The 19,579-nt window shown below is 45.1% G+C and overlaps 1 protein-coding gene, 1 long non-coding RNA gene and 1 pseudogene across 4 annotated transcripts in view; 2 read left to right on the forward strand and 1 right to left on the reverse strand.

The window, feature by feature from the left end:
* Positions 1–1,540, reverse strand: part of L3MBTL2 (L3MBTL histone methyl-lysine binding protein 2) — a 21,251-nt gene extending 19,711 nt beyond the window's left edge. For both annotated transcript variants that reach the window (XR_005365553.1, XM_038550445.1), the window contains exon 1: positions 1,386–1,540. Coding sequence is in view for 1 of the 2 variants with exons in the window: in XM_038550445.1 (XP_038406373.1) it covers positions 1,386–1,409 (24 nt within the window). In the remaining variant the exon portion in view is untranslated. The remainder of the gene's footprint in view (positions 1–1,385) is intronic.
* A 5,541-nt stretch (positions 1,541–7,081) lies between these two features.
* LOC119876722 lies at positions 7,082–15,092 on the forward strand. Of its 2 annotated transcripts, none has more exons than XR_005365556.1 (3): positions 7,082–7,588; positions 8,134–8,173; positions 14,319–15,092. It is a non-coding gene; the product is annotated as an uncharacterized LOC119876722 (long non-coding RNA). The 2 variants fall into 2 exon arrangements; XR_005365557.1 differs by lacking the exon at positions 14,319–15,092 and adding an exon at positions 12,404–12,968.
* A 1,271-nt stretch (positions 15,093–16,363) lies between these two features.
* On the forward strand, positions 16,364–16,460 carry LOC119873794 (annotated as a pseudogene).
* The last annotated feature ends 3,119 nt before the right edge of the window (positions 16,461–19,579 follow it).

The following is a 19,579-nucleotide window of genomic DNA, read 5'->3' on the forward strand; positions in this document are numbered from 1 at the left end:
CAGAAAAGTCAATTTGGGACGCGGATCCTACCCTGAGGAGGATCTAGGAGACAGAGGACACACTAGTTATCGCACAGTGTATGTATGTACCATAGCTCTGGACTCTGCTCCAATCCTAACTAGCTGTGGGTCTTTGGGCAAGTCATTTAACTCCTCTGGGCCTCAACTTTTTGATCTGTGAAATAAGTAGCTCACAGGATGTGAAATGTAAATGAGATACTGTCTATCAATCCACCTGGAAGGAATGTAGTAGAAAAGGTCCTAGGCCAGGGCTCAAATACCATCTCTACCGCTGACCAGCTGTATGATCTGCAGCAAGTCAGTCTCTTGGTGCATCAGTTCCCACCTCTGTAAATGAGGAAACTACCTCCTTCAGAAGCTTTGCGGGAGAAATAAGAGTGAATATAAGTGTTGTACTCAAAACAGTGCCTTGCAAGTATTCAAGACATACTGGCAATTATTTCTGGGTAAAAGCATGGGGCTTTTCAACCAGATTTGCCTGAATCCTGGCTCTACCACTCAATTGTGATTTTGTGCAACATACTGAGCCTGTTTCTTCAGTTTCTTCATCAGTACAAGAGAGGTAACAGCAGGCCTTCTTCAGATAACTCGAATGAAGACTGAGATGTGTAAAGCCTAGTTGTTTCTAGCCATTAGGGAGGGCTGTAAACGCGTGAGTGCTTATTCTCCTTTACCCTTTACAGTTTGGGGGCTATTCCATTTTCAGGTTTACAACTACGTCCCCAAATGTGCTAAAGAAGAGACCGAATTTAAATACAAGGTGACCAGAAGCCAAGTGACCCAGGGGTGAGTGGGTTACAGGTTGCAGGAGAGTGGGAAAGGCTGGGGAGCCTGAACGACTGGGTGCCCATCTCCTTCCCGCTGCGGTTGGGTGGCCCTCCTGGGGGGCACCATCTGGCTGTAAGCGTCGGCTACTCCAACCATAACAACGAAACAGTGACACAGGATTGTTGTGAGTATCCCGGGCGATAATGCCCGTGAACGCTCCAGACACGCAGTGGCAGGAAACTTGAATCTCCCTCACGTCCCACCAGGATGTCACAGGCCTCCTGATCCCCAAAGAAACGACCAGAGAGAGGGAGGACAAAGAAGATCCAGGAGCTCCCAGATCCTGAACCCAGTTCCCGTTCCCGCAGGCCAGGGAGGCTGTTCCGCCCCGACCTACTCGCGGGACGTCGGCCCCAGCGGTGTGGGCGCAAAAGGCAACGCCAATCGCCTCTGGCCCTGCTCAGCCTAACTACCTCAGTTTATCCATCCTTCCACTCTCCACCCTCCAGGCGTCGCCCCAAGGCCTCGAGAACGGCCCCCCGTGCGAGGCTCAAGGGCTTCCCTTTCCCGGTCACGATAAATCCTCCCCCTCTCACCTCGACGCCCCGCGTCTTCTCCATGAGACCTAACACCCGTTTCTTCAACCGTCACCAGGTGCAGGAAGCCATATTGGCCTCGCGGCTCTTCCTGAGCGCAGTCATTGGCCGCCTCCCAGAGCCGCGGGCCAATCACGTTGCAGGAAAAAGGAAAAGCCGGTTCCGCGCTCGCCCGCGCCCCAGCCCCGGGGGGGGCGGGGAAGCCGCGGGTACTTGTGGGACTTGTAGTTCCCCTGTGGGTGCGCGTGGAAGGGTGCGTTGCTATAGCGATGTGAAAATCCCTGCGGCACTGCGGCAGACCTCGTTTCTCTGCGCTAACCTCCACCTCTCAGCCCTACTCCGTTCTTTAGCAAACAATTCTTGAGCACGTACGATAGGTGCTGTTCTAGGCACCAGGAATGACAGATTAGAAGAATTTTAAGGTGCCCTTGGGCCAGGACGACTTGCAAAGAAACGCATTTCCAATTCCGGCAGAAAGCGGATTGCTCTTATGCCCAGTGCTATAAATGCCTCACATGCTCCAAATCCTGTAACATTGTCCCTCCATCATCATCCCCTGAATAAAACCTCGAGTATGAGGCACTCTGCCTCCCTCATTTTGGATGTCTCACAACCTCCTTGAACACTCAGTTCTAGGTGCTCTGGTGGAGCTTTTTACACAACAGCTCAAATCTGGAGACAGCCCATCACCCTATTAAAGATGAATCTGTGGCTCTTTGGAATTGGGATTTAAGGTTGGAATTGGAACCTAAGAATTGGAATTTAAGGTTTAGTCCAGGTTCTTTCCCTGTGCTATGCGGTGCTCTAATGAATTAGGAATCTAAATGTAAAAAAAAAAAAAAAAAAAAAAAAAAAAGAATCTAAATGTAGGGGCGCCTGACTGGCGCAGTCAGAGGATCTTGAGGCACTTGATCTTAGGATCATTGGTTGGAGCTCCACTGAGTGTAGAGATTTTTAAAAAATAAACTGAAAAAAAATAGACAAAAGAAAAAAAAAGAATCTAAATGTAATAAATGGAGGCTGAATATATGTTAAAAATATTTCTAAATTTGAGGTCCACCACATAGATGTGAAAGTCTTTGATTTTTCTTTTCTTTAACTCCTTCTGCCACCAACCCCATATTCATGCTATCAACCAGTATTGTTGGTTCTACAGCCAAAATGTATCCTGAATTCCTCCTCCACTATCACCCTCATGGAAGCCACCAGTCCAGCACAATAGGCCTCAAACAGGTCCCTGTTTGACTTTTCACTTTCTTTAATACAGGTGATCTTTTAAATCATAAGCCAGATCATGTTCATCCCCTTGCTTAAAACCTCCATTAGCTTCCCCCTGCACTTTCAAAAAAATTCAAACATTCCATAAGCCCCTGAATGACCTGGCCCCAGTTTTCTCTTCAACCAGCTGCTGTACTGGGCACCTGGGTGACTCAGTGGTTGAGTGTCTGCCTTTGGCTCAGGTCATGATACCATGGGTCTTGGGATGCAGTCCTGTATCAGGCTCCCCGCAATGAGCCTGCTTCTCCCTCTGCCTGTGTCTCTGCCTCTCGTGTATCTCATGAATAAATAAAATATTAGAAAAAAAAAGAAAAAAAAAAAAGAAAGAAAAAAAAGAACAAACCCTGCTTCTGTGCTACCCTCTCCACCTCTCACTGCATCCATCCACTCACTTCTTGACTGCGAAGCTTGAGTTTGCCTCAACGCCTTTGCACTTGATGCTCTTTGTGGGGCATTCTTTCTGTGGCTTTTCTCAGAGATGGTTCTTCATTTCTCAAATTTCAGTTCAAAGTCACCTCCTCAGAACTTTATTTAGAATAGCTTTTCTTTCCCCTCACTCAGTATCCCTTCACCCAATTTACAGTTCTTTATAATACTTGTTCCTGTCTGAAATTATCTTCTTCACTTGTCTATTTCTTTATTGTCTATCTCGCACCACTGGAATGTAAGCCCCATAAGGGCAGGGACTTTGTCTTGTTCTCTACTCTTTTTCCCGAGCCAAGAACAGAGCCTAGCATCTACTAGGTGCTAAAGAGATAGATAATAAGTCTAAGGATTCCAACCTTCTTAAAGTCAGAGTGCTGGATTAGGTAGCTTGCTCCTCTGACTCTTGTGAACTGTTTGTGGGTTTTTCGTTTTTTGTTTTTTTTGTTTTTGCTTTGTGTGTGTGTGAACTGTTTTGTTTTACCACCAGCAGGGTTCTAGGCCCAGTACCTTCATGAGGAGACTTGGGCTTTCCTTCTCCGGGCTTCACCTTCTTCATCAAGTAAACTGGATTGTTACTTTCATTCAACTTGAAAATTTTCATTATTCCAAATGGAATATGGAATAAACAAGACTCAACATCAAGCATGATAAAGAGTGTAGGTTTTACTTTGTACAGTAGAAATAACAGGGTTGCCTCATTGGGTTTTATAAGAATTAGAAGTAAGAGGGCACCTGGGTGGCTCAGTTGGCTGGGCGTCTGCCTTCGGCACAGGTCATGATCTCAAGGTCCTGGAATCGAGCCCCCGTGTTGAGGTCCCTGCTCAGTGGGGGGTCTGGTTCTCCTTCTCCCTCTGTCCCCCCACACTTGTGTTCTCTCTCTCTCTCAAATGAATAAACAAAATCTTAAAAAAAAAAGAATTAGAAGTAAGAAACGTGCAGTTCCTGCCACATATTGGGCACAGTCAATGGTAGTCATCATCCTATTGGACACTAGAAGGACAGCAACTAGAAGATTAAAACAGCCAAGAAGAATCCCCTTTATGAGTTGCTTGATCTTTTATTAATATTTATAAAAATACAACCATGGGACACCTGGGTGGTACAGTCAGTAGAGCATGCAACTTGACCTTGGGGTCATGAGTTCAAGCTGCATGTTGGGCATAGAGAGTACTTAAAAAAAAAAGTACAACCATAAACCTCACTTGCAGGGAATCTGCTTATATCAAGTCATGCTAATCCTCAAGTATGTATTTACTGCCTGCCAGACAGTACTGGGCTCTGGGGAGACACAGGTGAACATCTCTTGTCCATCCACATGGAGTTCACTGCCTCTGACAGGGAGACATCTGGTTCAGCTGAGAAGTCTACGGCCATACCACCCTGAACGCTCCCGATCTCGTCTGGTTCAGCTGAGAAGGCACTTGGCAGGGTGCTGTGATGGAGTAGGGAAGAGAGCACCTAGAAGGGGATGAGAAGTAGCCAGTTAGGGTAGGAAGGTTGCTGGGGGAAAGGAATTCCAGCGACACAGAGTTAGGGAGGATGGCAAACAGCTCCAGTTAATAGGAGAATGGAAGAATGGGAAACCTTTGAAGGTTTTAAGCAGGATAAGTGAATTGATTTGATTATGCTTTAAAAGATCACACTCTGGCTACAGGGTGAAGAATGGATTGGAGGTGGGTTGAGAGAAGCAGCAGTTAGAGATCTCTTGTAATGATCCGGATGAAGGATAATTGTGGCTTGGACCAGGGCAGACTCAGAGGGCATGCAGAAAAGTAGAATTTTTGAGAAGTGTGTTGAAGGCTGTAATTAATTGTACAGAGTGGGTAGAGTGAGGAATCCAGAATGACTTTGGGAAGACATGTCAAATGGGTAGGTGCTGGGAGCATGTTCTCTAATAGTTAAAAACTGTAGGATGGATGAGGTTGGGTGGCTGAATAGAAGGTATTAAGGATTCTGCTTAGCCTGAGATGCCTGAAGAGGGAAGAGGGAAGAGGCCAAGAAGGCGGTTGGAGGTCATTGGAGGGCTCTGAACCGGAGATCTATACCCTGCATTCTTTGGCATCCTCCCTTTAAGACTGAGTGAGAGTCCCCAAGTTTCACATCCTCATGCATACATATTATCAACAGTTCAAGAAAGTAGAAATTTGAGCTTTCCAGTTTCAGAGCATTTCAGCAAAAGAGTCAGAAGTACCAGACTTTGGGAGAGGGAAAGAAGCAGAGTGAGGACCCCTGGGACAGGAGCCGTTAGCATAAGTTGAAATGACCATTAATTAGGAATTCAGTTGAAACATCTTACTAAACACAGGTTGCTAAGCAACCGGAACCATGGCCAGTGGCCACCGGAACCATGTGGCCATTCCTTCTGGCACAGAGCTCCTGGGCCTGCATCTCATGCTGTAGCACAGGTATCCTTTTTGGCTGGTATGAGTTGCGCCTTTGTACATGGACTTCATATACCCCTCTCTTTTCAGGGCCTCCCTTCTGAGAGTCACTCTCACTCTCTCTGTCTCTCTCTCTCTGGGGTCATTCATCTCTCCTTCTCTATGGGGTCATTCCCAGTAGCAACAGGAATGTGCTTTTGTGTCACCCAAACTATACACATAAATCCCTTGAACCCACCTTCTGTCCCCCTCATTGTGCTATTCCACCCCCAATCTTTTGAAAGACTTGTCTGCACATACTACTTCCACTTCTGCTTCTCCATCTGTCCCCACGCTCCACCAAAACTGCCTTGTCAAGTTCACATACAACTCCTTGGATGTACAGCCACATACCTCTCTTCTCTCAGCAGCATCTGATACAACCCATCATTCCATCCTTCCTGAAATGCTATCCTTTCTTGAGATCCCTTTGGTCTTCCTCCTGCCTCTCTGGCCAGTTGTCTCCCCCTTGCAGGGCTTTCCTCCTCTACCAGAACCCGGAGTATCTGCATTCTCTAGGGTTCTGCCCTAGGCCTGCTTTTTTTCCTCTTTACTTCCCATCATAAGTGAGGTCTTTTATTTTTAGTGCGGTAAATACCATTTATATGCCCCAAATTCACATCCCCAGCCCATGTGTTTGTCAAATCTGAGCTCCAGACCCATATACCCATGTTTATAGATGACAACTGGACATTGCATCATAAACCACAAGACAGAACACTTTATTCCCTTACCCCATACCTATTTCTCTTCTAGTTTCCCCCATTTCAGTACACAGCACTACTAAACCACTAGAACTTCTTCATTCCTCCCTCTCCATCTGTCCTTTCAATCTGTCAGCAAATCCCATTAATTCTCCAAAACCTATGTCAAATATTTTCCCTTCTTTCTGGCCCACTGCCACCACTTAAATCCAGGCCACCATCATCCCTCCCCTGGATTCCACTGAAGCCTCCTAGCTGGTCTCTCTTACCCAATCCCATACACTGGTGGGATTAACTCCTCTGCATCACTGGCTTGCAGGCTGGGTGCTCTTTTCCACCCCCGCCCCCCTTCTGCCTGGCCTTTCCTGCAATTATTTTACAAGACCTTTGGGGGAGGGGACAGGGAGGACGTCACAGTTCCTGCCCTCATAGGGCTTCCGTGCCACTGTGATCTAAAGGAAAGACGCCCAACGCTTTCTGCGGGGCCCGACCTCAGGCCCGCACGGCGCCAACCGCTTTGACGCCGGCCTGCGACCGGTGGTACTGTGGGCAGGCCTCAGTTCGCCTCGTCTGCAGAATGGGCCCACTGAGGGTAGCTCCCGCCGCCCGGCGCTCGGCGGGCCGTGCAGCTGCAGGAGGAGCGGAGAGGCGCTGGTGGCGCCCGCCCCGCCGACTCCCCGCGGAGAGGGGCGCGGCCCGCGGCCACGTGGCCGGGAGCGCGCCCGGGGCCCGAGCGCCAACCGCCGGCAGCCCCGCCCCCCTCCGGCGCGCGGCCGCCCCGCCGTCCCCGGGGCCCTTGCCCGAGCGAGCCGGGCGGGAGCCGGGAGGAGCGGGGCGCGGGCCGCGGGCGCGGGGCGGGGGGCGGGGGGCGAGGCCCCTCCCCCCTTTGTCTCAGGACCTCGGAGGTGCGGGGCCGCGCTCCGCCGGAGCAGGTGGCGCGGCGCTGGCCCTGGCGGCCCCCGAGCGTCCGGGCTTGATTGCAACCCGCGTGCGAGGGGGAAACGGGAGAAAGAGTGACACCGGGCAGGCGGAGGGCAACTGCCATTATTAAGCCCCGGGCTGGCCGGGCGCGGCCACCAGCCCTTCCTCCCCGGTGGCAGCCGAAGCGCGCAGGGCGCCAGCCTGTGTCCTGGGATGTGGAAGACGCAGAGCCGGGATACGAACCCGGACCTTTGGCTCTCGGCCGGGCTGAGGAAAATGAGTATTCGAACCAGGATTTGAAAACCGGGAAGGGTTTGATGAGTGGCAGTGACTAGCGAGCTCTGCCCTCATCGCCCTTAGGAAGACCTTTGATTTTTTTATTTTATTTTTTTATAGGCCACACTTTTCCTCCTCGGTAAAAATGGCTGGACTTAGGAAAACTAATAACTAATATGTAAGTAGTGCTTTGCAGCGCGTAAAGCACTTTCAGTTACGTTGTCATAGATAATGCCTCCCAATTAACTCACCAAGTAAGCTTTTTTATTAGCCTCCCTGGACGGATGAAGAAATTGGGTCCTAGAGAGTTTCTTTAGATGAGGGAGGAGCAGTGACAGAGCGTTACTATTGAATAAATCAGAGGTTTTTTTTTCAGGATAACTCCTTGGATGAACATAAAGCTCAGAAACTTAAACATCCTGTGACCTCATCCACTAGTCTGGAATAATACTTGTGCTGCATCTGCTTGCCCTCCCCAACTACCAACAACTCTATCCCAGCAACCCAAGTCACCATGATGGAGCTATTACTATTATTTTTAATGTTTCTTTCTGGCATGGGCTGGGTTACGGGGAGTCCTTCAGGAGGAGTCAAAACGGAGAGGGAATTGGTTGGGGAGTTGTTTGGATTCTGAAAATTCCAACTGTTTTGGGTTTTCTGAATAACAATTATTTTGAGGGCATTGGCGATAAATAATAATAATTTTGTCCTTCCTATTGGCAGGTCCACCTCCTAGCAAATTATTGGAACGAACGTGAGAAATGTAAGTAGGGATTTCGAAGTATCAGTTAAGGGAATCTAAATTGTTTATTTATGAAATAATGGCAGTTAATTTGGCCAACCATTTCTGTGTGTACAGAGGTAATTGGCAGGTGCTTATCAAATGCCCATTTTCGGAGAACATATTTAATACATGGAGAGAGGTCTACACAGATGGCAGTTTGTCACCACAAGCACTGATGAGTACCCTGAGAGATGCTATTTTTTTAGTCTCCATGGGCCATATGTTTCCTAATGTCTGTGATGTGTGCCAGGTGTTTTCTGGCCTAGATGTTTTCATTTATCCTGTAACCTCCTTTATCCTCACAACAAACTTAAAAGGCAGGAGGCATTCTTAACTTTTTTAGAACTGAGACTTAAGCTTAGGAAGTAAACCAGTCCTGTCGCAGAGTCGACAATTATTTAACAAACATCTTACACTAGGTGCTTTTGAGTATTTTATTGAATCCTCATGACAACTGACCATCCCTTTTGTTCATTTCAGCTGATCACCTTGAAATCAATTAGCAAGCCTTCCAAGAAAATAGCCCATGGCCTCTTAAAGGACAGGAGATAAGCATTTGTAAATCCATGGGGATGTTACACACACCCCCAACCCTTTCTAAATATGATGGGTGTTGTGGGGATACCAACAGTAGCAATTCCTATAATACAATCCTGACATCTCCCAAAGAGTGGTGGAAAGCAAAATATGGGACTTAGATGGCAAACTGAATTTTAAGAGCATTTTCTTCTACCAATGACAGATCTGAAAATGCCATTGGTTTCCTGTTATAGATGCACACATAGTGATTGACGGGACTAACCATCGATCTGACAGTTGGACCAATTAGGTGTTATTTATGAAAAAACATCAGTGGAAATTCTGATAAGGCTATAAGCTAGGCTGTGGGAAGGGGCTGGGTAGGTGAGCAGGCAAGGTTCTGAGTTTGAAGGGCCTTTGGATATTATTCTAAGACATTTGAGTTTTAATCTGTGGGCAGTAGGAGCCACTACAGTGTTTGAAAGGGAAATGATATGATGGGTCTTTGCTTTGGGTGAAATCCTGCAGCGGAGTTGACGAGGGATTGGAGCAGGTGGGACTGGAAATAGGGAGGCCAGGAAAAGAACTATTGCAGTTAGTTAATTGGAATGAATGTGGAAGTGTCCAGTAACTGATAAAAATGCTAACAGCTATTACCCACTGAGCTCATCCTCTGGGGCCAGATTCTGTGCGAGGGGCTCTGCACACATTAACTTATTTACCCTTTGAGATAAACAGTATTATCCCTATTTTACAGGGTAGGAAGCTGTGAAGATGATTTATTCAAGGTCACACAGTGACTAAGCGATAGAGCCAGAGTTCACATCCACATCTGTCTGAATCTAATGCCTTAAGGCTGCAAATCTAAGTCTATATTGCAAACCTAAACACCTGTGACTATCCAGATCTTTGTACAGCAGAACTTGCCATATAAAATACCAGTCTAGTTGATGTGTAGCTAAGACACATCCCAAACTTGTCCTCTCACCTCCTTCACCTACCACCCCAGATGATTCAACATCAGTTTCTGCCTGCGGTCCTACCATAGACACCTATCTCCCCAGCGTCCTCACTTGCCAACCTAAAACCTATTCTTTACATAATAGCCTGATTGATCTTTTTATTTATTTATTTATTTATTTATTTATTTATTTATTTATTCTAAGATTTTATTTATTTATTCATGAGAGACACAGAGAGAGAGGCAGAGACACAGGCAGAGGGAGAAGCAGGCTCCATGCAGGGAGCCCGATGTGGGACTTGATCCCAGGATGCCAAATCATGCCCTGGGCCGAAGACAGATGCTCAATCGCTGAGCCACCCAGGTGTCTGCTGATTGATCTTTTTAAAATTAAATCAAGGTGGGCGCCTGGGTGGCTCAGTCGGTTAAGTATTCGACTCTTGATTTCAACTCATTCTTGTGGGATAGAGCCCTGTGTCCGGCTCCCTGCTCAGTGCAGGGTCTGATTGAGATTCTTTCTCCCTCTCTCTGTGCCCCTCCCTCTGCTCGTGTTTGCTATCTCAAATAAATACATAAAATCTTAAAAAGTTTATATGTATGTATATATGAATCAAGGGCACCTGGCTGGCTCAGTTGGTAGGACACGTGACTCTTTAAAAAAAAGAAAATTTTGTTTAATCTGTACACACGTGGGACTTGAACTCACAACCTTGAGATCAAGAGTCCCACGCTCCACTGACTGAGCCAGCCCAGTGCCCATGTGCTCTCTATTCTTTTCCATTGATCTGTGTGTCTATTTTTGTGCCAGTTCCATACTGTTTTAATTACTACAGATTTGTAGTATATCTTGAAACCTGGGATTGTCATACCTCTAGTTTGCACTCTTTCTACAGATTGCTGGTCTATTCAGGGTCTTTTGTAGTTCCATACAAATTTTAGTATTATTTGTTCTAGTTCTGTGAAAAACAACATCCACACTCTTAATTAAGTGGAAGCAGGCACCTTATCTTTCCCACCTCTGCATCCCACCACCTTGGACATAGCATGGCATTTTGTAGGTTTTTAATAAAAATCATGGGATGAAAGATTGTAGTCACAATAGAAATATAACTATATTATTAACAAAAAGTTAGGAATTATCCTTGATTCTGCTCTCTGCCACTCATATTCCATTTGCAAATCCCTATTATCATTATTATTTTTTAAGATTTTATTGAGAGAGAGAGAGAGAGGGCAGCCCTGGTGGCTCAGTGGTTTAGTACCACCTTCAGTCCAGGGCGTGATCCTGGAGACCTGGGATCGAGTCCCACGTCAGGCTCCCTGCATGGAGCCTGCTTCTCCCTCTGCCTGTGTCTCTGCCTCTCTCTCTTTCTGTCTCCTATGAATAAGTAAATAAAATCTTAAAAAAAAAAAAAAAAGAAAGAAAGAAAGAGCATGAGTCGGGTGAGGGGCAGAGGGAGAAGCAGATTCACCGCTGAGCAGGGAGCCCAATGTAGGGCTTGATCCTGGGACTCTGGGATCAAGACTTGAGCTGAAGGCAGATGTTTAACCAACTGGACCATACAGGTGCCCCCACCACATCTGCAAATCTTGAAGCAGAACTACTTCTCACCACTAAACATATCCCCATATGCCTACTTTTCTGCATTTCCATTACTACTATCCTTCTCCAGTGTTTGATTGGCTTTCACCTAGATGCCATGCCACCTCCAGCTGGTTGCCTAAATCTGTGGCCTCAGGCACCTCTCCTGAATGCTAATTGATATCTGCTGAAGCAAAGAATCAGGTGTGTCATTAGGGCAGAAATGTTTATTTATATTTATTATGTTGAATGAAAATTTGCTAGCTGACCAAGTGTGTTAGTTTGCCAGGCTATTATAACAAAATACCACAGACTGTGTGGCCTAAACAGCAGAAATTAATTTTCTCACAGTTCTGGAGGCCAGAAGTCTACGATTAAAGCATTGGCAGGTTTTCTTTGTTCTAAGCCCTCTCTCATGGGCTTGCAGATGCCACCTTCTTGCTGTGTCCCAATATGGTCTTTCATCTGTGTGTGCACATGTTTGTGTCCTAATCTCTTTTTATAAGGATCCCAGTCATACTGGGTTAGGGCCCACCTACATGACCTCATTTGACCTTAATTATATCTTTAATGGCCCTGTCTCCAAATACAGTCACAGTCTGAGGTATTAGGGTTAGAGTTTTAACATACAAATTTAAAGGAGTTGGGATGCAATTCAGCCCATCACACAAGTGACATCTGTCTGGTACTGCACAAAACTGCTGGCTTGAGGCAATTTCACTGTGAGCTCATATTACATGTCTTTGAATAACATCCTATCTTTGCAAAGCTGAGGTCATGGATGTTGTTGTGATGAAAAGTATTGTGTATAGTTGATGTGGAACAGAAAATGATTCCTAATTCCAAGCTTTGAGAAGGTGTGTGTTGCCAGACAGGCATTAAGTTCTTAGGACATAAATATTTACTGAATTTGTTTGGACTTAACCTACTTAATGAACAGAACTGTTGGGTGTTTCTGTAGACCTAGGGAGTCATGAAACAATTATAGAAACACTAGATGCACCATGAATTGTGAAAAATTGGGAACCTCCTTTACTCCAAACAGGTCTGTGGATCCCAAAAACCAGAAACACCAGGGAAGATTTTAATTATACAGATCTCTTTTCTTTTCTTTTAGATTTTGTTTATTTATTCATGAGAGACACAGAGAGAGAGAGGCAGAGACACAGGCAGAGGGAGAAGCAGGCTCCATGCAGGAAGCCCGACCTGGGACTTGATCCCAGGACTCTGGGATCAGGCCCTGAGCTGAAGGTAGACGCTCAACTGCTAAGCCACTGAGACATCCCAATAATACAGATTTTTCCAGGTCCCACCCCAGACCTATTGAAAAAATATTTGGGAGTTGAACCCTGGGTCAGTTTTGGGGTCTACTGGTCTAACCTAACCCCTCATGAAGGCCTAGAAAGGGAAATCTTTTGCTACAGGTCATACAACAAGTTAGTGAATGAGCTGGGACTGAAATCCAGATTCTAATAGAACCCATCAGATTCTCTTCCTCTTCATGAGCATTTCTCATATCCACACCTGCAAATGTTGTCATGGCCATGTTTAAAAACAGTTATGGCCCTGATCTCAAAGACTGATAGCAATTACATGGACAAACTCATGTGGTTACATCGGTTGCATTTTCTTTTTTATTTTATTATTTTAAAAAGATTTTATTTATTCATGAAAGACACACAGAGAGAGGCAGAGACATAGGCAGAGGGAGAAGCAGGCTTACTGCAGGGAGCCTGATTCGGACTCCATCCCAGGACTCCTGGTATCATGACCTGAGCCAAAGGTAGACACTCAACCACTGAGCCACCCAGGTGTCCTTGCATTTTATTATTTTTTTTAAAGATTATTTATTTTAGAGAGTTAGGGAGGGGCAGAGGGGGAGAGAGAAGGACAAGCAGACTCCATGCTGAGCAGGAATGTGGGGCTCAATCCCAGGACCCTGAGATCATGACCTGAGCAAAAAACAAGAGTCACCACCCAGGTGCCCCACATCAGTTGCATTTTTTAAAAAAGATTTTATTTATTTATTTATTCATGAGAGACACAGAGAGAGAGAGACAGAGACACAGGCAGAGGGAGAAGCAGGCTCCATGCAGAGAGCCCTATGTGAGACTGGATCCCGGGTCTCCAGGATCATACCCTGGGCTGAAGGCGGCGCTAAACCCCTGAGCCAGCAGGGCTCCCCTCAGTTGCATTTTAAAAATGTATATCATGTAAGATCTATGTGAGGAAAACCATGAAACGCTGATGAAGATTTTTTTTTATTCAAAGATTTTATTTATTTGAGAGAGATTGAGAGAGAGCACAAGCAGAGGGATGAGCAGAGGGAGAAATAGACTCCCCACTGAGCAGAGCCCGACCTGGAGCTAGATCCTAGGACCCCAGCCAAAGGCAGACACTTAACCAGCTGAGCCACCCAGGCACCCCCTGATGAAAGATATTAAAGAAGAATGAAGTAAATGGAGAGATGTTTCATGTTTTTGGATAGGGAAACTCAAGATTGTCAAGATGTCCATTCTTTTCAACTTGGTCTATAGATTCAGTCCAGTCCCAGTCAAATCCCACAATTCTATTGTAGATGTTGACAGAGTTTGTATGTAGAAGCAAAAAGAATAGCCAACTCCATATTGAAGAAGAATGAAGTGAGAGTGATGTAGGCAGGCTAGGTATGAGGATCCAGAGGGAATCTCACAGGACCGGCCAAGAGGGTCCCTGGGTGCATGGAGAAGAAATCAAATGCAAGCCAGCAGGAGGTGAGAGGCGAATTTATTGAAGATATAGAGGGCGTGCAGGTATAGACAGAGTGTCTGGAAAACTCAAAGGAAAGGAGAGAGAGTCTCATCTTTGCTCAGGGTCTAGGGTTTTTACTGAGGATTGTAGTCTGGTGTATGTGCCCTCTTATGCAACCAGGAACTAGTTGGAGCCAGGGTGTCTTGGTGTCGATGTTTAGCACCTGTGGTCTGGAATACACATATGATGTGTCATTCTCACTTGGTCTTTCCTTAGATGTTGTCTATTTTTTTTAAAAGATTTTTATTTTTTATTTATTTTGCGGGGGGCAGCACAAGGAGGGGAGTGGAGCAGAGGGAGAAGCAGACTACCTACTGAACAGGGAGCCTGAAGTGGGCTGCGATCCCAGGACCTTGATATCATGACCTGAGCTGAAGACGGACACTTAACTGACTGAGCCACCCAGGTGCCCCTGATATTGTCTATTCTAGAGAAATCATCAACTTCTTGTCCTTTACAAGGAGGATATACACTGTTTAGATTATGAGGCTCCTGTAAAAGTAGGGGTGCAAGTCCTGGGAAGAAGCAGGAAAAGGAGCAAAAAGCAGATTTCTCTGAAGTTTTTCATTTTCCCTATCTCAAGTGGATTGACACTACCCAACTTCAGGACTCCTATAAAGCTACAATAATCAAGCCAGTGTGGTATTTGTGAAGAATAGATAAATACGTCAATGGAGCAGAATAGAGTCCCAGAAATAGACTCACATAAAAACAGCCAACTCCTTGACCAAGGAGAAAAGGTAATACAATGGAGCAAAGAGTCTTTTCAACAAATGGTGCTGGAACAACTGGGTATCTATATGCAAAAAAATAAATCCAGACCTAAATGTAAAATGCAAAACTGTGAATCCCCTAGGAGATAACAGGGGAAAATCTGGATGATCATGGAGATGGTGATGATGTTTTAGGTACAACAAAGTCATGATCCATGAAAGAACCAATAAACTAGACTTCATTAAAGTTAAAAACTTTTGCTCTGCAAAGGACATTGTCAAGAGAATGAAAAGCCAGACTGGGTGAAAATATTTGCAGAAGACATACCTGATAAAGGACTGTTATCCGCAATATATAAAGTACTCTCTCTTTCTCTCTTTTTATTTTTTTATTTTTTTCTCTTTAAAAAAAATTATTTATTCATGAGACAGAGAGGCAGAGACATAAACAGACTCCCTGCGGGGAGCCCGATGCAGGATTTGATCCTGAGACCCCAGAATCACACCTTGAGCTGGAGGCAGATGCTCAACCACTAAGCCACCCAGGCATCCCTATACAAAGAACTCTTAAAATGCAATGATAAGAAAACAACCTGATTAACAAATAAGCCAAAGATTTTAACAGACACAGAACAGAAGGCAGATGAACATATGAAAAGATGCCCTACATCATGTAACACCAATGAAATGCAAGTTAAAAGAACAGTGAGATTCCACTATACACCTATTAGAAACCCCCAAATCTAGAATACTGACAACAGCAAATGGTGGCAAGGATATAGAGCAATAGGAACTTTCATTCACTCCTGGTGGTGATGCAAAAATGGTACAGCTACTTTGGAAGACAGATTGATGGTTTCTCACAAAACTAACCATAATCTAACCATACCATCCAGTAAACATCTTCGCGTTTACTCAAAGGAGTTGAAAACTTATGGCCAGACGAAAACCTGCATATGGAGGGTTATAGCAGTTGCCAAAACTTGGAAGCAACCAAAGTCCTTCAGGAGGTGAATAGATAAATAACCCGTGATACATCCAGACGATGGGATATTGTTCACCGCCAAAAAGAAATGAGCTCCCAAGCCATGAAAAGACACGGAGGAACTTTAAATGCATATAACTAAGTGAAATAAGTCAGTTGGAAAGACTACAGGCTATATGATTCTACTTATGTGACATCTGGAAGAGGCAAAACCACGGAGTTAATAAAAAGACGAGTGGTTGCCAGACGTTCGAGGAGGGAGAGCTGAAAAGGGCACAGGATTTTTAGGGCAGAAAATATTCTGTGTGATGCTGTAATGGTGGATACATGTCACACATTTGTTTAACCCCATAGAATGTACAACACCAAGAGTGAACCCTAATGTAAACTATGGACTTTGGATGATAATAATGGTGTCAATATAGGTTCATCAGTTGTAACAAACGTACTGCTCCATTGGGGCTCGTTGACAGTGGGGGAGGCAGTGCATGTATGGGCTGGGGCAAATGTATAGGAGGGCGGGCAAAGGGTGTGTAGGAAATCTCTGTACTTTCCACTCAATTTAGCATTGAACCTAAAAGCACTCTAAAAATTAAAAGTCTAATAAAAGAATTTATAGATCCTTTTTTGGCTTGTAGATGTGACGATTGGGAGCTCATGCTATTATTGTGTGAGATGTACTATCCTCAAACCTTATGACACTGTCACATTTGATGTGGAAAAAATCTAGAAGTGAATAAACAAGTTTATGTATCACTATTAGTAGTGCTACCCATTTAGTGAAGTAAAGAGAGTTGTGGAAATTATACAACTCTTAAGTAATCAAAAAATATATATATATTTTAAGATTTTATTTATTTATTCATGAGAGACACAGAGAGAGAGGCAGAGACATAGGCAGAGGGAGAAGCAGGCTCCATGAAGGGAGCCTGACGTGGGACTTGATCCTGGGTCTCCAGGATCAGGCCCTGGGCTGAAGGCAGCGCTAAACCGCTGAACCACCAGGGCTGCCCTAGTAATCAAAAATATTTTAATGAGTATTTACCATGTACCTATTGAAAGGCATGGGGTGGGGGCTGGGGTGTGTGTGTGTGTGTGCCTGGGTGGCTCATTTGGTTAAGCATCTGCCTTTGGCTTGGGTCATGATCCCACGGGCGGAGGATGGAGTTGTGCGTCAGGTTCCTTGCTTGGTGGGGAGTCAGTTCCTCTCACTCCTTTTACCCCTTATCCCTTGTCTGTGTGCTCTCTCTCTCAAATGGATAAATAAGATCTTAAAAAAAAAAAAAAAAAAAAGACATGGGACAGTACAAGAGAAATATAAAATGTTGTTCCTGGGGTGCAAAGCTAAAAGTCTGGTTCTTTGGCCTGAGTTATGATAAATCAGTAATGCAAATGGGCTTTAACTGCCCCCCTCCCCCGCCGTACTCTGTTGTTCCAACTCTGTAGCTATAATTCAAAGGCAGAGTCAGATCGATACTCAACCAACTGAGCTACCCAGGTGCCCCAAAAGTGTCCACTGTTAATGGCACATTCTCTAGCAGATGTGTAATATCTTGTTTGCCTCAAGTGACAGAAGGAATATATCCAAAATCTCTGTAAACTATAATGCTTTACAGTGATAGATTATTGTTGTTTTGTGAGATGGACAACTTAGTTCCAGTACCTGTTGAAAGTATACAGTGAAACAAAAAGATGGTGTAGAATTTTTTTTTAAAGATTTATTTATTTATTCACGATAGACATAGAGAGAGAAAGAGGCAGAGACGCAGGCAGAGGGAGAAGCAGGCTCCATGCCGGGAGCCCGACATGGGACTCGATCCTGGGACTCCAGGATCCCGCCCTGGGCCAAAGGCAGGCGCCAAACCGCTGAGCCACCCAGGGATCCCGATGGTGTAGAATTTGAACAAGGATTAGAATGGAGCCCCTGAGTATTTTCTCTTCTGGTCACGAGAATTCTACTGTCAGATTCGAGGAGCCGGTTGGGAGGCTTCAAAACTCAGTGGGAAGAACAGAGATGACAGTGTTTTTGGAACCTGGGACCCAAGTCCTAAAGGAATTAGGACTGTGACACCCAGAGAAGATGAGGTGTCTTTATTCATGGAGAAGAGAAAGCTAAGGGCTGTCTCATGTTGAAACAGGTCTGGGGGTGCCCCTGGGTGGCTCAGCGGTTGAGGTCCTCGTGAGGATTTGGGCTTTCACCCCGAGTGAGATGGAGCCACATGGGTGTTTAGCAGAGGAACAATAAGATCTGTCTTCTGGGGATCCCTGGGTGGCTCAGCGGTTTAGCGCCTGCCTTTGGCCCAGGGCGCGATCCTGGAGACCCGGGATCGAATCCCACGTCGGGCTCCTGGTGCATGGAGCCTGCTTCTCCCTCTGCCTGTGTCTCTGCCTCTCTCTCTCTCTCTCTCTGTGACTATCATAAATTAAAAAAAAAAAAAAAAAAGATCTGTCTTCTGCTCTGCTGTATTGGGAATGATCTGGGAGTGGTGAGGGGGCAGTGTCGGGGTAGGAAGACCTGGTAAGAGGCTCTGGCAAAGTTGGGCAGGATCGAGTGAGACCAGAGTAATCAGGTGAATTGGTAGGAGAATCTGATTCTGGAAAGGCTGGGAAGCCAGCATGAACTCCCGAGGGACTGGTACAGGGCAGTGACAGCGGGCCCTGCAATATTTGCCGTCTTATGTGCTTGATGACTGTGTTGTTTAGCTTGAGTTGGACAGATGTGGTTGCCATCAAGTGGTTGGGAGAAGTAAAGGATCACGTCAAAGGCCATTCTTTCCTTCAGAGTCTTTCCTGAGCACCTAATATGTGTTAGGCACACAATGACAAGGCAAACTAAGGTCATTATATACATGGACTAACCATTCTAGTCAGTATAATTAGTAACCATGTAAACAATATCAACCAGGGATGAGGGCTAGGAGGAAAATAAGGTGGAGTATCGTGATGGCGTCTTGGGTTGCTCAACTTTAGGGGCTGGAAGAACCCTCTGTAGAGTGACATTTGCCCTGATGCCATTTATTCCTAGATATCAAATAATTGCCCTTAGAATGATCTAGACTATCAGAGTCATGACGTGTCATGGAATTGCTTGAATTCATCACAAGATCATTTATCTATCTATCTATCTATCTATCTATTTATTTATTTTTAAAGATTTTATTTATTTATTCATGAGAGACACACAGAGAGAGAGGCAGAGACACAGAGGGAGAAGCAGGCTACATGCAGGGAGCCCGACGTGGGACTCGATCCAGGGTCTCCAAGATCATAGCCTGAGCTGAAGGCAGGCGCCAAACCCCTGAGCCACCCGGGCTGCCCACAAGATCTTTTAAACCACAGCCAAATGAAACACTGCATGAAAACCAAGACTATTGTTGAGAATCTTGTCCACTATGAGGCTCAGTCAGTGAATTTTCTCTCATATCCCAGTTCCAAAAATTATGAAAACACTGAACTGATTTTTTTCTGATCTTTTGGCTGCAATCATGTAAGCAGTTGTTTTCCGTTCTTTGCTTCTGTTGCTAACAAGGTAGAAGTCAAATCGATAACCCTTCCTCTTGCAAGTGTGTAGTACTGATGGCATACATTTTGTATACTAGCTAAATCCCTGTTTCAACTTTATTTTACTTATTCATTCATTCATTTCATTTTTATTATTTATTTATTATTTTTCAGTGTGGGGCTTGAACTCATGACCCCAAGATCAAGCTACACACCTACCAACTAAGCTAGACAGACACCCCTTATTCATTCATTCATTCATTCATTCATTCGTTTTTTTTTTTCATTCATTTGTTTTTTAAAAAGATTTTATTTATTTATTCATGAGAGACAC

The sequence above is a fragment of the Canis lupus genome, chromosome 10, assembly GCF_011100685.1.
Source record: "Canis lupus familiaris isolate Mischka breed German Shepherd chromosome 10, alternate assembly UU_Cfam_GSD_1.0, whole genome shotgun sequence".
NCBI lineage: Eukaryota > Metazoa > Chordata > Mammalia > Carnivora > Canidae > Canis > Canis lupus.